The sequence below is a fragment of the Ranitomeya variabilis genome, chromosome 7 (assembly GCF_051348905.1).
Source record: "Ranitomeya variabilis isolate aRanVar5 chromosome 7, aRanVar5.hap1, whole genome shotgun sequence".
Taxonomy (NCBI): Eukaryota; Metazoa; Chordata; class Amphibia; order Anura; family Dendrobatidae; genus Ranitomeya; species Ranitomeya variabilis.
In genome coordinates, this window is record NC_135238.1 from 226,826,775 (window position 1) to 226,840,123 (window position 13,349).

The window sequence follows — 13,349 nt, forward strand, 5'->3', positions numbered from 1 at the left end:
CCGCCGGATTTACTGAAATCTTTGCTTTTTGTATCTATCCAAATGTGGGAAAATCTCTTGCGTCAGTAAATGTGATACTGGCCGATGTCGTGATTGACATGGGTTTGCAGTAATTTGTAATCTTTGTAATCCCCTGTAAATAGACTGGGGATATTTTTGACACATTGACAGAAACAATAGCCTCAACTTGGTATGTTTAGGCAGAATGGGGAAGATGAAATCTCCAAATTATTATTTTCTTTTTTCTTTCGCGTGTTAGCAGTTTGGTCGTCTGCTGTATGCATACAAAGTAGAATGGGTCTGCGAAATGTGACGGTTGGCCTCCAGAGGATCCATGCTGGATGTTTGCATGGCATAAGTAAATGTTAGCATTGCCTTGTTTATCTGAACTAACGGTTTGCAAATATAATAGCCTAAGAGGAAAAAAAAATATGCTTGCCGTCATGCTGTTTAAAAAATGATCGCCCAGGGCTGACCTGTCATAGAGATAGTGTTTTCACATTCAGCCGATATTTCTTTTTCTTTCTTTTTATTTTACAGATTAGATGACAAGTATACATTGAGAAGCTCAGAAATTAAAGGAATAATTAAACCACGCTTTTTTTTCTTTATTTTTTTTCCTTAGCTGCAGTAATGGAAAGATCGCCCCCAGCTGTCAGTTATGTGACGGATACTGTTATAACGGGGGCACATGTCGACTGGACCCTGAGACGAACATACCGGTCTGTGTGTGAGTATCGCTTGTGACAATGTATCTCCTGACAATATACTGACTCCCAATGATGTTAAAATAACAGAGGCGCACAGTAATGATTCTCTCTTCACCTTCTTCTCCGTAACTTGCAAATGATAACACCAAATATTTTCTTCGAGCAGCATCCAATTAGGCTGGAATAAAAAATTTAAAAAATTTCAATCAACCATTATTTTAAATAGTGTTCTAAGGCAGAAAAAAACTAAAAACAAAACATAAACCTAACAGGTAAAGATAAATATATTTCCTGTTAAATAATCTTTTGCTCCAGTTCTGATCTTCCGATGGTTCATAGCAGATCTCTGCTTCAGTTCCACCAGCATAAACAAGCTATAATGGTAAGTAACGAATGCAGGCAGTCAGTGATCTGCAGAGTTAATGCAAGTTAATACTGCAATTGACCACTGATGCTGGTGATTGGCTGTAGAGATAAGCGGATCGATCCTCGGAGGCGGTACCATTGCTCTCGGCAGCACTAATTCTGTATACACAGGATGATGTGCTGCCTGGATTGCTGATCTTTTGAGATGAACTAGCATTTTGCTCATTCATTGAGTTCTCTGAAGCCTCGTTGCTTCGCAATATAATTATGAAATGATAATCTTTTGGTGTAAGTGCACCTTTGGTTTGATTTAAGGACATCCAATATTGACATTCTGTCAATGTGAGATCGGTGGGAATAACAGGTTCCAGTACTCCACCAATCAGCTGTTATAAGCTTCAGGGTAGACTGGATGTAAAGATTAAACAGAGCTAAGTAGCACAGCTTTGTTCAGTGTGTATGATGGTAACTAAGAACTGCAGCTTGGCTCTTATGCAAGAGAGCCACTGGAGATAGTATTAGCTGATCGATAAGGGTGCTGCATCTCAGACCCCGACCGACCTCATACCGATGAACTATCCTAGCGATTGTTTTTTGAATATGTAAAATTCCTAAAAAATCCAAATATTTCATAAAATTTATTAGTGCAGCGTAAGGCTGATTAAGGCCAAGGCTGGCTCTAAGTAGAGCAAAGCCATAAACAGTCTGGCCTTAGTCCACAAGTCTGCAGTTAATATATTAGACTACAGACTTATGGATTCTCACACCGCATGCACAGCACACTGTGAGTTTTTTTCGGTGCCAGGTGTGGCGATCATATGACCGCAAGCATGCGATTTGCACACTTCCAGCCACATTTCGACTAGACAATGAGTGAGGCAGCGCACATCTAGTCTTTATGTGACCATATGAATGCAAATTGAACACGTGCTATCTGGCACCGGAAAAAACTCATAGCGCGATGTGCACATGGTGTGGGGATACACAAGTCTGCAGTAACATAAAGTTACTGCAGACTTATAGCCTAAGACTGGGAAACCCTTTTAAAGAGTTTTAGTGTTTACTCCCTAACCTTTATGCATATTTTATCTAGTTGGAAGTGTTTAGTAGTCAACGTACCCTTTTAAATCTAAGTACCAGTAATAGATCTAGTTTAAAGGGTTGTCCCCAAAAGTTCACTCCCTATCAAAAATTTGGCTGTTAATTTGATGATTGCTGGGGTTCTGACCACCGGGACCCCCAGTGATTCCTGAGACTGTGGCTTTGGATCCCTGAGAACAAGGATCTGCAGCTCCATCTTGAATGCAGCAGAGGTGCGCATGGTCAATCTCTGCTCCATTCATTGTTTTCGGGACTGCTGGATAAAGTCAAGTGCAGTACTCACATATTTCTATCAGTCCCATTAATCATAAATAAAAAGGAGGGTGAAGTCAATTTTATTAATATCTCAGAAAACACGTATTTTCAAAAGGATATCAATATATCTTAGTGTAATTTTCTCGAGAGCCTTATGTAATCCAAAATATTGTATAGTAGTAGCTTAGGTTTAAAAAGAATTTAAGTTCAAATTTTAGGTAATTTGGATTTTTACAAAAAGAGATCACATTCTATCTCCTGCAATGGAAGGTTAAAGCGTCCTATAAAACAAAACGTATTCCCATTTTCAGTTTTCTCCGAGATCAGAGGTAAGGAACACTGTATCTATTAAGTAGTTTTTTTTTAAAGGGGTGCTGAAGTTCACCTTTGAAGAAGGATGAAAAAGTAAGGTCACAAGGTTAATTGCCTTTTTCCCATTTAGTCTCCTTCCCAGTAAGGCTAGCAAGGTGAAAGGATGTTAACTACGTTACATCTATACTTATCCCATTAAATGCATCACCATCGACCAACGGCTTCTCGCTCATTGCAGTCAGAAGAGCAACGGAGAAATAAAAAGTCATAGGTAAAAAAAAATGTCTAAACAAAAGCCGGAGCAAAGACATTTGAAAGGTGTTGAGTAAATTTATTACTGTTGGCAGCTGATATTCAATCTTTCTGTTGCTTTTCCATTTGCTGTATTCTTTCAGACTTTTGTGAAATGTGCCCTAGAATATAGTCGCGGAGGAAACAATAATCATGTAACTCCGACTAAAACAATTAATACAAATGATCAAACTGCAATATAAAGAAAATGGAAATAATTACATATTGTGATTATGTGAAAACATGACGCCGTGTAACATTGTGCTGTTTATTCCTTAATGTTCAAGTTTAATAGCTTTGCTGCAAAATTATTATTTTTTTTTTTCTAAACATGAAAGTTAACTAATAACTACTCCATGGAAGGCTACTATTTTTTGGTCTGAGCATGAAAGCAAAGCAAATCCATCTGCAAGGATGTAACAATCAATTCCCTAGGAACAAATGACTTTTCTATTAGTCACACCAGTAGAAAATTTGGGCAAAATACAGTCTAAATATGGGCACAGAATGTGATTATCGAAAGTTTTTTTTTATCTGTATATTATAACTTCCAAGAGATATATTTTTCTGATCTACTGCAAAAATGTAAGCCCCAGTATCGGAATGGGGTATAGAAAAAGAAACAAAAAGCCAGCTCACCGATCCTGAAGAGAAGCACGGAACCCAGTCCTGATGAGACGTGAAAGTACAATGAAATAAAGCGAATGTTCCAGCTTCTTCTAAATAAAATATAAATCTTTAATCCAAAAGGTTAAAATAATGCATGCTCCTAGGATCTTACCATGAGTCCCGTGAGGAAAGCGACGAGTTTCGACTGCAACAACAGTCTTTATCCAAGCTTGGATAAAGACTGTTGTTGCAGTCGAAACTCGTCGCTTTCCTCACGGGACTCATGGTAAGATCCTAGGAGCATGCATTATTTTAACCTTTTGGATTAAAGATTTATATTTTATTTAGAAGAAGCTGGAACATTCGCTTTATTTCATCGGACTGGGGCGCCAAGGGTCCATCAGTAACCACCTCCATGGCCCCACTTTTCAACTGAATGCAAATGTAACATTATCTTCAATCTCAAATTTATATAACAATTAACTGGGTAGATTGCTAAATGAATAAGATGCCACCATTGTCTGTACATAGTGATTCAATTATATTGTGCCAAGTACTGCTCGTATAAGAGGGCGGTTGCACACTCTTGCACAGGGACCCACCGGAGAATTCTCCAGTTCTCCTTTGGGCCAGTCCAAGTCTACTTGATTGGCGTTCTGCTTGCCAATCTTAATGAAAGACACGCTGGAAAAAGATACACCAAATGCCCCAAGCCGCCTACTTGTATTTATTGCTGTCTTTATACCTTTCCTGACAAACCATTTATAGGCTTCATCAGAACTCTGTGAATGTCCAGGGTGGTAGCCATGACGCAAAACTTAGCCAGCCATAACTGCCAACTCTGCAAATCTGGTGGCCAGCAGTGTCCTACATCACACATGGAATACGCCGATGAAGCCGAGTGCATACACCTGAGTTACTGCATATTGCCAGGGAGGCAGAGATTTACGAAAAGCCAGAAGTGACAGCACTCTTGCAAATTATGTTACTCACATCTACAGGGACATGATAACATGGGACAATTAGTCTGGGAGAACAATTCCACCATGACTAGTCACCCACTAAATAGTATATTGCAACCCCAGTTATAAAATAGTTTTTCAGTATATGCTTTAATCAATAAGACTATAAAAAGAATAGTTAGGAAGGGTATAAACATCACCCAGTCAATCTTGTGTGATATTTTTTATCTTATGTGGTCACCAGGTGGACAGAGTCTGACGTAGGAAGAACAGTGCAGGTCTGGGAGATACGTACTTAGAATATTTATTTTATGTTACATCCTGGGGGTATTAAAAAGATGTTATCCTGCAGTGCACAACCACTTTAAGTTTCCATGGTATTCATTTTTTTATGACCCATATTAGAGCTTCAAATTGTAGACACAAAAGTTCCTAGTGAATTGGTTGAGTCCAAAAAATGGTGGCCACCCAGTATGGGCTCTGGAGTAAACTATGCATTGACTGTTTGGGGAGAGTGGATCTGTTGTTGAACAATTTAGCTCACAACTTTTTGATGTTCCATCCATTGTCAATGAGAAACATTAGGATACTGGAGAGACTGGCAGACTATTCATTGGAGTTGTGTCTTACTGAAATTCTACAGATGCTCTATGGGGTTTAAAAGTCAGCGCTGTGACCAGAAAATGAACCCTTGTGATTACTACTGTCAGAATGAGGGAATTTGCACTTTAACAGCGTTTAATGAACCGAAATGCAAGTAGGTTTAACCTTCCACTTAACGCTGTTCTTTGTTTTGACACCGTTTCTGTTCATCATTTGGAACTTTCTTTACACCATGAACAATAACCTGACATGTCTCATATTTTTTATTTTAACATGGAAGACAACTCGCGCAATGTTCTGTGCTTTTTTTTTTTAAAGAAAGGTTTCTCTTTTGTTGATTTTAATTGTTTAATTTGTGGCCCTAAGTTCATTTGTGATGTTTCCATATGAATGTTATATTATATTGTCAACTTTAGATGTTGTTAATTGGAAAAAATGTTGTGTGTAGGATTATCTTACTGGTTTCAAAAAATACTTCAAAGATGAGCTAAAGGACAATTCCACTCCCAATTGATATTTTTGCAGGTAGAATCAATGGTTTTTCCCAATTATTTTTTTCTTCTAAGTATAAATGTTACTTTTTTATACCATGGGGGAGATTTTTTCCTTGTGCTTATTGGACTTCAATCCGGAAAGCATCAACAGTTTTGAGCACAGTTCTGGCTTAGAAGAGCAGTTGACTTTTTCTCTGCCTGTATTGAATGATCAATTTTAAGTGGTTATTCCAAAAAAGAGATCTATCAATTATTTAAAGGATAAGTGAGAAATGTTAGACTTCTGGCGCTCCAAAATTCCTCCTCACGGCATTAGGGCAGGTGCAGATGACCATATTTTCGGTCCAAGTGCATTCCGACAAAACACCAGATCACACCTGGACCAATGTTAGTTTATGGGGCCATGCACATGTCACATCTTTTTTTTGGACCAAGCCTGTCCAAGGAAAAATTTGTTGCATGCCCGAGTTTTATCTAATATTCAATTGCAGCCGGCCATGCAAGTCCACGATTGTGTGGAAATCATCGGACTGCACTCGGATGATATCCACGGACTGACACAATGGAGAAGATGAAGAAATGTTTTTCTCCATCTTCTCCTCATCCAAAGACATTCAGTCGCACTATACTATCAGAGTTTGATCAGAGCACGGTTTGCATAATCGACTTGATTCTCTCGAGAGACGAGAGAATACACGGTCGTCTGCAGCTAGTTTAACTGACGTGACATTTGACAAATTGATATTAGACAATCCAAAGTGGCATTGATTAGTGGGTTATTTGTATCAACAATATTGTCAGGATCTGTGTTGTATTGGACACAATGCCTAAGGCCATCACTATATGACACACAGCTGGGGGTCGTAAGCTACATATCACTCCAAAGCCACTTGTTGGGGACCCCTAATGTATGTGAAAAAATAATGGCAGAAATATCCTTACCTGATTGGAATTGTCCCGATAGCCAAGCTGAGGGGACAGGGATTTGAGAATGTGACATGGATATTCCTCACCATCATCTGCTAAACTGCATGATATTTTATTCTGCTTGTACTGTGTATGTGACTCCAAGGGATGGTTTCCAAAAGAACAGGAATGGGTCAAATTGATTTAGTGTTCCCTTAAGACCTGGGTCCAGTTTATTCTTAAAAACATCTTGCAATTACATTTGAGATAAAAAGAAAAATGTAAAGTTGTGTAAAATTTTATGCAAATTTTTATAATTTTTTTAGTTTATGAATGCAGCCTGTTACTTTTGAAACCATTCCTGCCGCTTTATTAATTGACCTTTATTTATTCATAATCTTGTGCTTAGCAGTGATCTTCAACCAGTCATCCTTGGCAAGCTGTCTTGTTACCAAGTAACTCTTTTTTTCCTTTAAAGGGTTCTTCTCAAATGACATCTTCGGGAATGTGCTTCTTTCTAGCCTCCCGATTTCATGATTGCTGGGTGGTGGCGGGGCAGGCACTCCTCCTTGAGTGACAGGCATTGTTGGCTTGAATTGTGCATGCTTTCAATGTTGCTATATGAGGCACCATTCCCTCTGCAGCACAGGATGTGCGGTTGTGCTGGAGAGAGAGATGCATTCAGGAGCTAACAGCATGCTCCAAGGATCCCAGATGGCCTCAATGCAGTGCTTACAGATTATATACCACAGAGATTGTAAGCACTGACCTTTTTTGGCCACTGCCCCTAAGCTACAGCCCCATAGGGATTACTTGCTACTTAATGTTCCCTGCTCAAATGCGGCCACTCCATTGGTCTCTGTCGGAATATAAAGAGTGATGACACCCTGTCTATAAATGAATGCTGGCACCACTAATTGACTGTAGTGTCAGTTGACCGATGTGATGGATATTACATTTTTTCTTCTGGTTGAGTGACAACTACCGTAAGTCTTTATCAATCACCTGACTCAGCAGCCAGTCAATGGTCCAAGCATTGAGGTAATTGATGAAAAGGATGATATCACTTCTGGTCTGGTGAAGAGACCAGTGTCGAAGTGTTGGAGTGGCAGTGCATTGGAATGGTAAGAAACATTATTTTTTACCTTCACGCTTCCAATTTTGGGAAAATCCTTTATTTTTTTTAACTGAGTATTTAATTGCATTAAAGCAATTATTATGCATCTTCCGAATACATCTTTCATGGTTTAGCTTGACTATAAAGAAATCTCTGAAGGCCAACCCTATCCATTCTCAATATCTCCTGAGTCAAAACTAGTGAACTCTATAGTCTCCTCTATATACCACTGATTTTTTTTTGCCGGACTCATACTTAATTAGTGCAATATACAGTATACTATATGCTCCAATCTCATGCCTCTGCAGTGTACAAGAGGTTTAAGTCAGGAAAGTAATGGGAATGTTCTGTGTTGGAATTGTAGCTCGGAGACGCTTCCTCTGGTGCAGAAAATCATTGTATCTAAATAGATTCAGGGTGCCGAGTTAACAACTCATCCAAAACCTCAGGGCACAAGCTCGTCAATTCTACATCAATAAATATATTTCAGACGTACTGCTATTTGTTGAACTTGGACCAAAAGACTTTTTTTCTGAATAAAATTCTTTAAACATAATATAAAAGTCAGAGACCACTGTTACTGTTTTAAAATCATGTTTATTACAATTTTTGTATCTTTTCGTTAAAGTCCAGATTTCATTTTTCATTTCTAGACAAAGTAAAATATTGTTCACTCAATCATATGCCTAGTTAGCATATCCAACAACAGCTTACCTCCCGTGATTCGTTTTTTATGTGTTCTCTGATTGTTGATCATTTGTTCAAATGATGAATAAGACTTTGCATTCTGTGGTCAAGACCCTTAAATAAAAAAAGAAAGAAAGGGAAGCAATCAGAAATCCAACTAGCAATCTGCAATGAAATGAAAGTCTAAGGAAAAATGATGTTTGCCCATAAAGCAATCCATTACTTTGGACAGTTTCTTAGCTGTGTGGCTTTGGTTCCCTGAATGTGTGTGCACCTTTATTAGACAGAACATTCTACTATGTATGTTCCATTTGACATATTAATTCTGGGGTTCAGAGAGACAATATGAATTTTCAGAGCTTGTTTTCTTTGAAAGTCTTTCAACAGTGATTATCTTTAATTTTAGATGCAATCTGTTTGCAAGTGTTCACATTCCATGGAGTGCCTTCGACCATAGGCTGTTGGGTCCTCCAGTGTCAGAGATGCTCTTTTAGCTGATTGTTGGGGTCGTTGGATGTCAGTCTCTACTGGTCTGATAGTAATGGCCAATTTTAAGTGTAGTTTATCAATATCAAAACAGTGGATAAAGTATTTATTTTTGGACACATCCTTATAAGTTTTGTGTTTGGTGTTGATGAGAATATTTTAGGATGGACTTGTAATTCAGGCTTAAAGCACCACTCCAGAAATTTGTTTTTATTTCAGTGTAGAGGTGGTTCAACTAATCTAAGCTCCCTGACCCTAGAATTAAACTTACCAGCCGCCATCTTCATCTCTTCCTGGTGCTGCTTCGGTGCTGTGATGCCATCTTTTGACCCCAACTTTTGACTTACTGAAACTCAAAGGTAACGGTCACATGCTCTCAATGTAAGTTTATAAGAGCCTCGTTCTGGCTTCATTCTGGCCCTCATACATTTACATTGAGTTGTGACTTACGACTCACCCAGCAAATGCTGGAGTGTTCTGGCAGGTCAAAACATGCAGAAGACAACCGACACTGTGCTGATAACAGAAGAAGTGGTGCTGATTAGTGATGAGCGAGTGTACTCGTTTCTCAGGTTTTTATTTATGACTGCTCGGAGATTTAGTTTTCATCGCGGCAGCTGGATGATTTACAGCTACTAGCCAGGCTGAGTACATGTAGGGGTTGCCTGTTTGCTAGGGAATCCCCACAGCATGTAATCAAATAGGAGCTTTTAGGTATGCTAGATAAAAAGCCATATTTTATTGAAAGTTTACAAAACAATCTTTAAATGTACAAATAATCAAAAAAAGCACAAATAAAGTGAAACATATGCAGAAAAGAAACAAGGGTACCAGAAAACCACCAATTGCAACTGCCCGATTGTGCCAAGAAATCAGTCCTTCTCTAAAGTGCTTGTGCAGTAAAGTCTTAGCACAGGCTGGCTTGCCTCCCCTGTTAGGGGCTTCCTAACACTCGGCCCAGGGACCTCCAATCTCTGCCTGTGGTAAGTGCTTGTTTTCCCGCATAGTGCTTTATTTGACCCAAGTTACTTTATATACTTTGTGAGTAGGGTTGAGCGACTTTTGCTTTTTTAGGATCGAGTCGGGTCTCGTGAAACCCGACTGTCTCAAAAGTCGGATCGTGTGAAATCGGCTGATTATTGTGAAAAGTCGGGGGCCAACCGAAACACGAAACTCAATGCAGGTCAATGGGCATTTTTTTTCTCTCTCTCTCTCTCTCTCTCTCTCTCCTCCGTCCCTGCAAAGTTTGTGTTTCACTGTGCAAATCGCTATGTCCCAAACGTTAAGATGGGGGTTTTACCCCCTGTGACGCCGCACAAAGCAAGCCGGAACCTATGTCATCACGCTGCCCACACTCCTTCATTGGCTGAAAAAATGGCGGGAAAAGCGTCATATGAAACGCGACTTTGGCGCGAAGATCGCCGACCGCATAGCCGATCCCACAGTGGGATCGGGTCGGGTTTCATGAAACCCGACTTTGCTGAAAGTCGGCGACTTTTGAAAATGTCCGATCTGTTTCGCTCAACCCTATTTGTGAGGGAGGCAAGCCAGGCGGTGCTAAGACTTTATTGCACAAGCACTTTAGAGAAGGACTGATTTCTTGGCACAATCGGGCAGTTGCAATTGGTGGTTTTCTGGTACCCTTGTTTCTTTTCTGCATATGTTTCACTTTGTTTGTGCTTTTTTTCATAATTTGTACATTTAAAGATTTTTTTGTAAACTTTCAATAAAATATGGCTTTTTATCTAGCATACCTAAAAGCTCTTGTTCCTCCTTGTATATATAACTTCCAGAGTGGGTAAACTCTTTTTGTATCTGTATGGGCTAACTATAGCCCTTTTGTGTTGACAACAATATGTCAATGAGGTTCTTGTGGCTATTAACATGTAATCAAGCAGGCTAGTAGCTGTAAATCATTCAGGTGCCTTGATGAAAACGAAATCTCCGAGCAGTCATAAATACTCGGAGGTCACCCAAGCATGATAGGGAAAACCCGAGCAACGAGTACACTCGCTCATCACTGATGCTGATTATTTGTAAGACTGCAAAGCTGATTTTAGATGAGCATAATATGTGACTGCTGCCCAGGATCCTCAATGATTAGAATTGTATGCTATAACTTAATGATATGCCATCATATTCTACGATGGAAATACTTGTTTAAGCAACTGTGACACTTGTAGGAGTTGTAGATTTGTAACAGCCGGAAAGACACAGGTTGGAGACCACTGCTCTAGAAAATGCATTCCTTATCTTGCAACCTACAGACTAGTTACATCATGGAAATGTAATCTACTGATTTACACAGCTAGGCTTTACGCAGTTTCATCTCCTTCATCGATAGCTCAATGTTATTTCTTATGTATGCATGAAACACATTTTACTGTGCAGTCTTAAGGAAACATCATGGTTAATCAACGGAGAAGATATTGCTTGCAAGTGTTTACAAAATCATTTTGTAAAAGAATACCTTAAAGGAAATATGCACATAAATTAAAAAATAGCCATATACAGCCATGAGAAAAGCAAAGTACATTTTATGTTTTTATGTATCAGGACATAATAGAAAAAAAGCTTGTTCTTAGAGCAAGTCTTAAAATTAGATAAATACAACCTCAAATGGACAACAACACATGATAAATTACACTGTGTAATTATTTTTTTGTCCAAAAACTAAGCCCAAATTCAGAAGCAGTGTTTGAAAAATTGAGTACACCCATTCTGCTTTCGTAGGTTTTAAGATGGCAAGTAACAGCTTGGTACTGCCAATCAAATGCCCGTTATTAATTATTCATTTGTAATGTGACTAACCGAATCCTCCAGACCAGCGAACTGTCCAAACTTCTGCTTTTATACAGTCATGCATCGAACGAATATCATGAAGGAAGGAAATCAGCAATGATCATGGAGAAGAAATTGTTGCTGTTCCTTTTATCTAGGAAGGGTTTTAAGGTCATTTCCAAATAATTTAGAGTCCGCCATTCTACATTAAGTGATTATTAACAAGTGGAAAACATTTCAGACAGTTCTCAATCTATCCAGAAATGGACAGCCTGGCAAATTCAAAGGTCAGACCATGGCCATGCAAAAAACCCAAGAGCTACAGCTCAGAATCTAAAGGCCTTAACATGTGAATTATTTAAGTTCATGACATTACAATTAAAAAAGACTAAACACGTAGGTTTGTGTGGTAGAGTTGCCAGGATAAAGCACTTCTAAAGATTGTTCAGTTGCATCAGAATCTGATAGTTTTTCTCATGGCTGTATATTAATAACATGAAAGATCGAGCAGCAAAATTTGATTTGTTGTGGTTGGCAAAGGTGACGATAGGAATTATTGAATGATGAGTATAGCCGTTATCAATTGGTGATATTTTCCACACCATGATGGATATATCTACTATGATGTCCATTGTACTCCTAAGACCTCTGCTGAAGCCTAGTTATTATATACAGCTGGGCTCCAGCTGCAATCAATTTTTGACTGTCTAAGAATCAATATCAGATTAGTGGAGATCTGACACCCAACATCTCCATGTTCAGCTGATACCTGAATATGAGGTAGACTGAAGGATCCAGAAGCTTACAGTTCTGAACTAGCCATTCTCATGTACTGGAGCTCAGATTCCATTGAAGTGAATGTCAGCTGACTGTAGTAGGTAAGAGAAAAAAAACTTTGTAGAAAAAATCCAGCTCACCGCAGTAGAATCCAATGGCTGTGCACAGAATGAAGTTTGTGTTTGCAGCAAACGAGCATCAAAGAGGAAAATGTATCCAGCAACAGATCCACTGGTGAAAAATTATTTAAAAACAAAAATCTGTAATAAATAACATGGTTGAAATTATGGTTTAAAACCATTAGTTTAGAAAAAAGGCAAGTAACCCAGGAAACTCATGGACTTACGCTTTTTACGAGTGAGAATACTCTGAACTATGAATAAGAACCAGTTGGTTTGAAATGCGTTAGGCCATGAGTTTCCTAGGTTACTTGCCTTTTTTTTAAACTAATGGTTTTACACCATAAATTTAACCATGTTATACATTAAATATTTTTGTTTTTAAATAAATATTTGCTGATGGATCTGTTGCTGGATTCCTTTCCCTCTTTGTAGTAGGTAAGACTAGTCACGACATGGTGAGCACAGCTGTGGTGTTATAGGTCCTTGCACTGTGAACTTCCATTGGCCTCTGCTAGAGGTGACAGTTGATTGGTGAGGACACTGGGGCTTTAACCACCACCAATGTGATATTGATGACTTATCGAAAGCATAGATCAACAGTATCTTTATCCTGGACAACCCCATTTAGGACTTTTGCCTCTAAGATGTAAAATGGCTGACTAAGAAGAAAAAAAAGTGCCTTCTTGTCGAAAAGTTGGGTGTGAATGCAGCTTATCTGCAGTCCAAGCGCAATGCAAAGACATCGGTGGTGCTTTTTCTAGGTAGGAAAA

The 13,349-nt window shown here is 38.8% G+C and overlaps 1 protein-coding gene across 5 annotated transcripts in view; it reads left to right on the top strand.

Moving 5' to 3' along the window:
- The window catches only part of LRP1B (LDL receptor related protein 1B), a 1,636,337-nt gene that overhangs the window by 1,604,999 nt on the left and 17,989 nt on the right, over positions 1–13,349 (top strand). For 3 of the 5 annotated variants that reach the window (XM_077273022.1, XM_077273019.1, XM_077273021.1), the window contains exons 86-87: positions 626–730; positions 5,250–5,363. In XM_077273022.1, coding sequence (XP_077129137.1) covers positions 626–730; positions 5,250–5,363 — 219 coding nt within the window. The remainder of the gene's footprint in view (positions 1–625; positions 731–5,249; positions 5,364–13,349) is intronic. The other 2 variants (XM_077273024.1, XM_077273023.1) reach the window with 1 other exon arrangement.